At 51.0% G+C, this 9123-nt stretch overlaps 1 protein-coding gene across 3 annotated transcripts; it reads right to left on the minus strand.

Annotated features, from left to right (window-relative positions):
• Positions 1 to 274: 274 nt before the first annotated feature.
• On the minus strand, positions 275 to 8109 carry KDF1 (keratinocyte differentiation factor 1). 3 transcript variants are annotated; one of them, XM_011357682.2, is made up of 4 exons: positions 7864 to 8109; positions 1955 to 3025; positions 1440 to 1514; positions 275 to 882 (listed from the first exon to the last, which is right to left on the minus strand). In XM_011357682.2, exons 2-4 carry the CDS (start codon positions 2991 to 2993, stop codon positions 800 to 802), a joined length of 1197 nt encoding a protein of 398 aa, XP_011355984.1. In that variant the 5' UTR covers positions 2994 to 3025; positions 7864 to 8109; the 3' UTR covers positions 275 to 799. The 3 variants fall into 3 exon arrangements, with proteins under 3 accessions (XP_011355984.1, XP_023384958.1, XP_023384957.1); XM_023529190.1 differs by lacking the exon at positions 275 to 882 and having other exon boundaries at positions 932 to 3025; positions 7924 to 8109; XM_023529189.1 differs by lacking the exon at positions 275 to 882 and having other exon boundaries at positions 932 to 3025; positions 7864 to 7901.
• Between the last annotated feature and the right edge of the window lie 1014 nt (positions 8110 to 9123).

Consider the following 9123-nt stretch of genomic DNA (forward strand, 5'->3'; position numbering starts at 1 on the left):
ATGGCCAGAGGCAGGCCAACCTGCAAACAGTGAGACTGGGCTGACAAGCCAGCCTAGAACTTTGCACAACCACAGAAACCATGTGTGAGGCCTTTCTCAGGCACAGACACTGCTGGGCTCTCTCCTGGAACTCACAGTGACCCTGAGGGGGTGTTACTACTCCCATTTTAGCCTCCTACTTCAACCCCACAACATTGTCAGGTTGGATGCTCTATCCTGCTTCTTGTTCTAGACAGCAGTCAGGCAAATGAGACGGAAAGGACAGTGTCACAGCTGAGATAAGGCAGAAGTCTTTATTTCCTTTGTACTTGCAGTTATGGTCATGACTATGTTAAACACCAACGAAGAAACAAACTGCTCAACAGGACATAACGTGGAGTGGGCACTGCCCACAGAACTCCATATAGAGACCCTCCACCCCAACCTAATCCAGTGAAGATAAGCTTTTTAGCTGTTCCCCCCTCCCACCAGTGTGGGAGGGGGGAACAGCTTCTCCCACAAGGGAGAAGTCTACACAATTGGTTAGGGTGGCAGGTTAGAGTGGTAGCCGAGATTCGATCCCAGAAGATAACTCCTAAGTCTGTTTTCCATGGGCCAGGCCACCTGACAAGGGCAGAAAAGGACAGATCAGGCCAGCTGGGGGGATCCAGGAGAATTCAGGCACCATGGCCCAGTGAAATGCACGTGGTCTAGGAACCAGTCAGCCAAGGTGGAGGACCAAAGGGGGTCCTGGTCCCCCCTCTTCATTGTGCAGGCTGTGCTCCTCAGAAGGGGTTGTGGCCACTGGGCCCGGTGGGGGTTAGCAGTACACCTGGAGCAGGGGTGCCCCTGAGGAGTCTGTGTCAGTGCCCTGGAAGGACGAGTCGTGGCTGGCTGGGTATCCTGAGGGGGAAGGGAGGAGGAAACAGAGCCTCAGAGAGGGGAAGGCGCTCATCCAGGTCCCACGGGCAGGGAGAAGCCTGCTGAGAAGGAGCAGAGGGGGACTTGAGCCTGGGTCAGTCTGATCCAGGTTGGGTGACCCGTTCAGTTTCTTGATCTCTGAGCCCCAGCCTCGCTCTCTGTAAAAGGGTAACGACTCTGTTCCCGGGGGCTTGTGAAGGCCAAGAAGACAGCAGTAGGAACCATACAGAGTGCCTTTTCAGCACCAGGCTGGATGGCCTCCTGCTCTCCGAATCCCTCCAGTGACCTGGGATTAGAGGCTGGGGTCCCATCACTGCCTGTTCTGGGCACCTGCTCCCTGCTGGTTCAGGAGTGACCCTGTGAAATCTCTCCTATCTGAACCCTTTAAGTCAGCTTGAAGGATTAGGATAGTGTCTGTGGCTTCTCACCCCTTTCTGATCCCATCCTCACCCACCCCAGGAGGAAGCTGGGAGAATGACATCTGGGGGCCCTAAGGGCAATCCCCTCTCCTCTCCACACTCATCGAGTCAGGACCAAACCTGGGGCTCCATAAGGCCTCAGCTTCCTGGCGATGGCATCTGCAGTCGTCTCCTGGGAGATCTGCACTGTGAGTTCTAGGAAGGGAACATGAGGGAGGCAGCAGTCATCATCACATGGTTTCAACCCTACTCCCCACTTCTGCTCCCAGCCCAACAAGGGGAGGCACCACTCGCCCCTGGCCAGGCTGAAGAAACGTTTAAAACAAAGATACAGATAGATAATGTGTGTGCACGTGCTGTGGTGGGTGATGGGGGTTTTGGTTAGGCCAGGACAGGTCAGAGTCCAAAATCGTATGGGTTCCTGGGTCATGTTAGCCAGGCCAGGCCTGGAAGCCACTCTGGCAGGTGGTAGCAAGGACAGAAGGAACCTGTAGGGGATGCAGAGGAGAAAAAGGGGGAGGAAGAACAGGGATTGGCTGAGGAGTGGACCCACAGTGGCCAAAGACCCCAATGCAACCCTCCCTTGGCCAGGGCCTCCTCCACTCTGCCCTTTGGCCCAGTGGGGCCCCACCTACCATCCTGGCTGATCCCTGAGCCCACCATGGTCTCATGGCCACTGTCAGGGGCAGTGGTGGCAGGGGCAGCAGCCCGGGTTGAGCGCCCTTCTATGGTATGCGGGCGGGTACGGCTCTTTCGGGTACTGATGCGAATGATGCCGCGTACCAGGCGGCCTTCAGCATCCTGCTCATCCAGGTGGTAGTCCTGGGTGATGCTGCTGATAAGGTCCGAGATCTTACTGGTCTTCTCCAGGAACACAGTGTCTGACGTGCACTTGGCCAGCTCGTCGATCTGATGTACGCTGAACAGCTCTGTCAGCTTCTTGAAGATGAGCACATCGATCTCTCGGCTCGACATGGAGCCACTGCCCATCTCAGGCAGGTCCAGGTCCGACTCATGGAAGGAGTAGTATTCCTCGGAGCCACGAGGGCTGCTGGCAAGGGTGCTCGGAAGGCTGTGCCGCATGGGTGGGGGCTCGGCCAGTGGCTCCTTGTAGCAAGAGTCCACATCAGGGGCTGGGGAGGTGGTGCTGCGGTAGGGATATACAGGAATGCCTTTGAGCTTGACGTCAGGGTAGCTGAAGCTGCTGCCCATGGTTGACTTGAACCGCTGGCCATCCCGTCTGCTCGGCGGTGCACGGTCAGGGCTGGGGGGCACTCCGTTGTGCTCCTTGGCCCACGTGGCTTCAGCAGCCCCCTCAGGGGAGTCCCCGGTGGACAAGCAGGGGCTGCAGCCCCGCACACAGGCTCCGCAGCGCTGGAGGCAATCCCAGCAGCGGCGGAAGCAGAAGGCAGCCCGGCACCAGTCCCACACCCAGGGTCTCCAGAGCAGGCAGCAGGCTGGGGGCTCTGCAGCAGGCTCAGCAGGGCCAGAGATGAAGGTATGGCTCTCGGGCCCATGGTGGCCAGGATCCTTGGGATCTGGCCTGCGTGTGCGGCGGCTTGGTGGAGGCTGAGATGGCACATCACAGGTCTCCAGGCATAGCTCTGTTGGCTGCTCCCAGGGTCCCAAGCGTGGGGGCCCAGATGATGGGCGGGGGTGTCCGGGGCGGGGCATGGCTCATTACATGGTTTGCTGTAGCCAGGCACCTGTTGGGAGAGTCCAGGAAGGAGTCAGGATCAGAGGTCAGGGGCAAGCTCCTGCTTTGACCTGAAGAGTGTCAGACTTCTGGTTTCTGAGAGATCTGTGATGTGGCCAGGCACAAATATGTGCATAAACCCTCATTTAGTGTTCCTTCCCTCCCCAAGGAGGAAGTTCTCTCTGTATATAACTTACATGTCAAAATCTCCTAGGCCTTTACACCCATTAGACTACTATTGAAAAAACAAAATGACAAGCATTGCGGAGGATGTGGAGAAGTTAGAACTGTCGTATATTGCTGGTGGGAATGTAGAATGGCACAGCTGCTATGGAAAACAGTATGGTGGTTTTTTAAAAAAAATTAAACATAGAATTAAGGTATGATCTAGCAATTCCACTTCTGGGTGTATACAAAAGGACTGAAAACAGGGACTTGAACATATATTTGTATACCAATGTTCACAGTAGCATTATTCACAATAAACAAAAGACGGAAATGTCCCAAAAGTCCACTGACAGATGAATGAACAAAACGTGCTGTATGCAATGGAATATTATTCAGCCTTAAAAAGGAATGAAATTTTGATACATGTTACAATGTAGATGAGCCTTGAGACATTATGCTAAGTGAAATACGCCTGACACAAAAGGACAAATGTATATGGTCTCACTTATATGAAATATCTAGAATAGTCACATTCATAGAGGCAGAAAGTAGAATGATGGTTGCCAAGGATTAGGGGTAGGGGAAATGGGAAGTTAGCATTCAATGGGTAGAATTTCGGTTTGGGAAGATGAACAAGTTCTGGAGATGGATAGTGGTGATAATTATAGGACAATGTGAATGTGTTTAATGCCATAGGACTATATGGTTAACTTTAAAAAAAAAAAAGTTAAAATAGTAAATTTTATGTTATGTGTATTTTATCCCATAAAAAGAAAAATCTCTTGGGATCTTGCTTTCTGGGGAATGGTCTCCCCCAGTTTCTTCTCACTGTTGGTAAGTCCACCCAGCATAGAGCCTCTGGGGCTGCTCAACAAACGCCACTCCACATGACTTGCTACACAATCTGATTATTACTACCTTATCTTTCTTTCCCTCTTCCTTCAAATCAGACATGGGAATGTAACAGGTACCCTGTCAATATTTCGGTCTGGCTCAGATTTGCTCTCCTAGCAACATTTAACACCAAGCAGTTTTGCTTCCTTCGATTAGAAAAGAAAGCTAAGCCACAAAATACATCTTACCCTTTTTGACTTGGTTGCTAGCAAGCTCAGAGATAAAACTACTCATTTCATAAACACTGAACCTGGCCCTGTGTTAGGCATTGTAGAACCGAGGATGAATGTACAGACCCTGTTCTTGTGATTTACACACAGTTTTATGGAGAAAACAGATGCTAAAAAGCTTGTAAGATGGAACACGTAGGATATATGAGGCATTATCGGAGTAAATAACTGCCAGAGGGAGTCATGGAACATTATGTAGTGATGTATTTGGAAGGGTTCTAATACATGTAGGGTTTTATAGGGCAATAACAACCCTTAGCCTGGATTTTATAAGATATTGATCCCTTATCTTTTTATCCCTGGTTTAATGGCACCTGGGTCCTAGAACTGATAATATGTGAGCAACCTGGGACTGGATGTCAGGATATCTATATTCTAGTCCCAGTTCTGGCTCTAATAGGCAATGTGCTTTGAGCACATCAATGCCATCTCCCTAAACAGGGCCACTATCATCTCTCACCCACATACTGTCAAGGTCCCCATTTTGGCCACCTCCAGTCCTTTATACTTGCTGCAGCCAATGAGAAAAAAAAAAAGCCAAAAAAAAATTTTATCTGGAGTAACCTGGCAAACATCACTTTAATCAAACAATCAAAGTTAACATCACCAATAATGGGATGTACTGACATCATGTGCCTCCTGAAACTATGCACTAAGGAGGCAACAGCACTTATGAAGTATTCCTGCCAAAAATGTATAACTTAAATATAATCATAAGGAAACATCAGACAAGCCCAAGTTGAGGAGCATGACAACTAAATGCAATGAGTGATCCTGGCTTGGATCCTGGCTCAAGAGGAAAAAGTGGAAATTGGATAATGTGGATAATTGTGATATTTAAAAACAGACTGTATATTATTTAATAGTGTTATGTCAATGCTAAATTTCCTGAATTTTATTACTATGGTTATATAATATAATGTTTTCATTCTGAAGAAATACACACTGAAGCATTTAGGGACAAAGGAGCATGTTGTCTACAAAGTTAATCTCAAAATGTTCCAGAAAATCAGGTGTATGTGTGCAGAAAAAGGGAGAGAGGGAAGGAGGGAATGTTAGCCATGGTTAATGAGGACGAGGACACAAGAGTTCTTTAAACTATTTCTGCAACTTTTCAACCCATTCTCCTGGTTCCACTCAGCACTCCTTCTCCAAGGGCCCTCTAGAACTCCAAGTCAGATGGGGGCCCTTCTCACTACAGCCTTCTGCTGGGCTGTCAGCTGGGTCAGGCCTTGAACCCATTGCTTGAAGATGAGCCTATATAACCCTGAGGGGCAGGGACTGTGTCTGATGCCTTTCTGCCTCCCCGTCTGGAAGAGGACTGGGTACGGTAACTGCTTCGGGGGACTGACACATTCTGTGAGACCTCAGGGTAGAACCAAGACCACTGGGTGGAAAGAGAAAGACTTAGGCTCTAGGCTGACTAGAGCTGGGGGAGCAGTGTCTGGAGGTGTTTGTGTGTGAAATCCCCTTTCCAAAAGTATGCGAACTGAAATTGCAATGGTCTCTCACAGCCCAGAGAGGCAAGTGGTTAAAAACCTTTGCCTTGGTTTGAGCAATGGGGTGGGGAGTGGGGTGGGGATGGGAATGGGTTCACTTATTCACTCAACTAACAAATATTAACTGAGGGCCTACTGTGTGCCCAGACACTGTTCTAAATTCTGTACACACAGTGCTAAAATAGACAAAATTCCCTAACCGCAGGAGTTTACATTCTAGTGAGTTAATTGTTCTAAGTGCTTTAAATGTTATTAAACCAATTAATTCTCACAACTCTATTTGCAGGTATTATTATTGTAGTTGTTATTGTTACTATACTGAAGCTCAGAGAGGTTAAATAGGTTGTCTAAAGCAATACATCTATTTGTACCCAACTAGCCTGGCCTAGACTTATATCCACTGCCTCATCCCATCTAATACTTGGGAGGAAGGGGGTTAGTTAAAGTGGCCAGCTCCACAGACAAGCCTGTGTCTGAGGAGGGGCCACAGAGGGAGCTTAGGCCTTGGATGAGGAGGGTGAGCATATCTACACTGTTTCAACCACACTGAGCTCTGGGGTACCTGTGGTTTGTAGGAACATCAATGGGTTACTAATGATGGATGGTCTGCGTAACTGTCTCCTCATCCGATTCCAAGGCTTTAGGATTTGCCATTATTCATTAAATTCATCCAACAAATAATTCCTGAGCACCTACCATGTGACCAGCACTGTACTAAACGCTGAGGAAACAGCAGTGAACAGGTTGAAAATAGCAATGAATGGGCCAGAAACAGGCTCTAGCCTAAGAAAACTTTTGCTTTAACACTCACAATTGTCCTGTAAATATTATAGCTCTGCTTTACAGAACAGGAATCTGAAGCTCAGAGAGCTGCAACGACTTGTCCAGAGGCACCTAGCTAGAAAGGGATGGAGCAGGATTTTTACTGTGGTCCGCCAGACTCCAGAGCCCATGTACTTTGCTCTGTGCCACACATCTTGGATGGCAGTGGGATGGAGGAGAGAGCAAAACCCAGGTGAGAACAGTGCCTGGTCTCAGTTTCCCCTCCCCTCTAGGCTCTGAACCCTCCTGCAGTCAAACTCGGCTCATTTTGTCCAGGCTGTATCTCTCCCTCTTGATGCTGCTACTCCCATCTCCAAAATCCTAGGAATACTGGACATTTGGTTTTGTGAGGGCTGGGCCAAGACTCTAGCTAGCCTCCGTTTTCTCATCTTTAACAAGAGAAAAGATGAGTATCTTCATGGGCCACGTGAGATTTAAATGAGATACTGCAAGCAGGGGGTTTAGAACCTGGGAGGGACTGGATCTTTGGGCGCCCCAAGGCACTGCAGGAATCTTCCTTAGGGTCCGAAGGCCCCAGGCCCGCCCTCCCCAAACTTCTTATTGCTGCTCTTCCCCTCACCTTAGTCCCTAAGAATACACACATTCAGTGGTCTGTCTCGCTACGGTTCTCTTCCTCCCAAGTTCCCCAGGACAAGTCCGGCTGCACTGGCTTCTGCCCCACCCCCGTGCCCAGTCTAGTCTTGCACTCCTGGCCGGGAGGGACACCCCAGCCCTGCTCACGAAACAGCCGTCGGCTCTCGCACTCGGCATCAGTGCATCTTCGATCTCCTGCCCCAAAGGCTTAGCCCGCATCTGCGGACACCTGGTCCTGGGACAAGGGAAACCAGACCCCGGCACTGCTCCTCGGACTATTAGAGCCCCTACACCAGCAATGCCCTGGGGGCGAGCACCACCCTCTCCAGCTGCAGGGGCCCTCAGCCCATCCGCGAACCCAGCCTCTCTCCCGCCCTGACACTGTTTCTTAAGCTGTGCACGGCCCCCGCCCCAAGCCGGCGCAGCCTTCAGGGCGAACACGGCCCCCTCACCCCACTCAGCTCGCCCGGCCCAGGCGCCCGCTCGGGCCGCTCCCCGGCCCGGCCCGCGCACCCCGGAAGTGGGAGGGTGGTCCCCAAGGAACCGGCCCGAGACCCTCCCCCCTCCGGGCGCAGCCTCAGGGATCTCCACACACTGGTGTCGGCCTGCTTCGCGCCCCCTCAGGCCCGCGCGGGGCTTACCTGTCCCACCAGATGAGCGGCCTCCGGTTCGGCCCCTCCCCCGCCCCCCTTGCCACTCACCTGGGGCGCCTGTGAGCGTCTCGCGGGAGCGCTGCACGGGCCGCCGCTGAGGACACACTTCCTGCCTCCGCGAAGCGCCGCCGCCGCACACCTGGACCAAGACTCCGCCCCAGGTTCTGGGCGGGCACCGCGACCAGACTTGGGGGTTCCGCGTGCGAACTCCGAAAGCGAGAGCCGCGCTGTGCCTAGTTCGGGTAAATGAGGACTGGCAGCAGAGTGGACAGACGCTGGGGCCCAGTCCCCTCTCTATTAAATGGCAGGTGGTCCTAGCGTCTCTGAGCTCCTGGGGAACGCTTGCCACACCTTAAAGACCCAGCTCAAAGGGAATGTCTCCTGCGACACCTTCCCTGACCCCTGGGCCTGTCTGGTTTTCTGTTATATAGAACAGTTGTACTTCTTTATCATAATACTCAGCATACTCTTGTTTTCTTGTCTTCTGTCTTCTCCTTTAACTTCTGACCTTGAGAACAGGGTCTGGTCTTGTTCCCGATGCTCCTGGTGCCCATTGCAGGACCTGGCACATACTAGGTGTTCAACAGATATTCTCCACTGAATGAACCACTGGCTCTGATTTCTTCTTTTGCCCAGAGGCAGAATAGGGGGCCTGGGTCCTCCGCTTTGGTAGTTAGATCGCTTTCTCTGTTCTGGGAAATCTGCAGAAGACAAGTACCTGTTTTGGGGACTGGTAGCTGATGGAAGAGGGGGCTGGGCTGTGCAGCTCTGAAAGACACATCCCATGTCAGCAGCAGTGGCCAAAATGGGGCATGATCACCCCATCCCATGGGATCTCTGCAAGAGACAACATCACTGAGTGGCAATAAGTCAGGCCTCAGACTGTTCTGGGTTTCTGTTTCCCTTAACAACAATTTAATAACTTAATAGCAACAACAGCAACAATAAACAGTGACTTTTAGGGAGCATCTCCAGGCTCCATGCTAAACCCCTTTCTTGCACAGTATTGTTTAACCCTTCCACTGGTCTGTGAGGTGGGGCAGATGTTATCGGTCCTATTTTACAGATAAGGAAACAGGATTAGGAAGGAGAAATTATTTGCTCAGGCAGTTGGCACAAACTGTAACTTAGGGCAAGTCACTTTCCTTCTCTGTGCCTTATCTGTGGTGCTAACAGTACCTCTCCCCAGTGGGGAGAATTAAAAAAGATAATGGATGTAAAGTGAGATAAAGACTGGGAAGAGATGAC

Source organism: Pteropus vampyrus, unplaced genomic scaffold (genome assembly GCF_000151845.1).
Source record: "Pteropus vampyrus isolate Shadow unplaced genomic scaffold, Pvam_2.0 Scaffold36, whole genome shotgun sequence".
Classification (NCBI taxonomy): Eukaryota; Metazoa; Chordata; class Mammalia; order Chiroptera; family Pteropodidae; genus Pteropus; species Pteropus vampyrus.

Excerpts from the sequence above, each read along its gene's own strand:
- KDF1 (XM_023529190.1), bottom strand. The coding sequence starts at position 2,993 with ATGCCCCGCCCCGGACACCCCCGCCCATCATCTGGGCCCCCACGCTTG.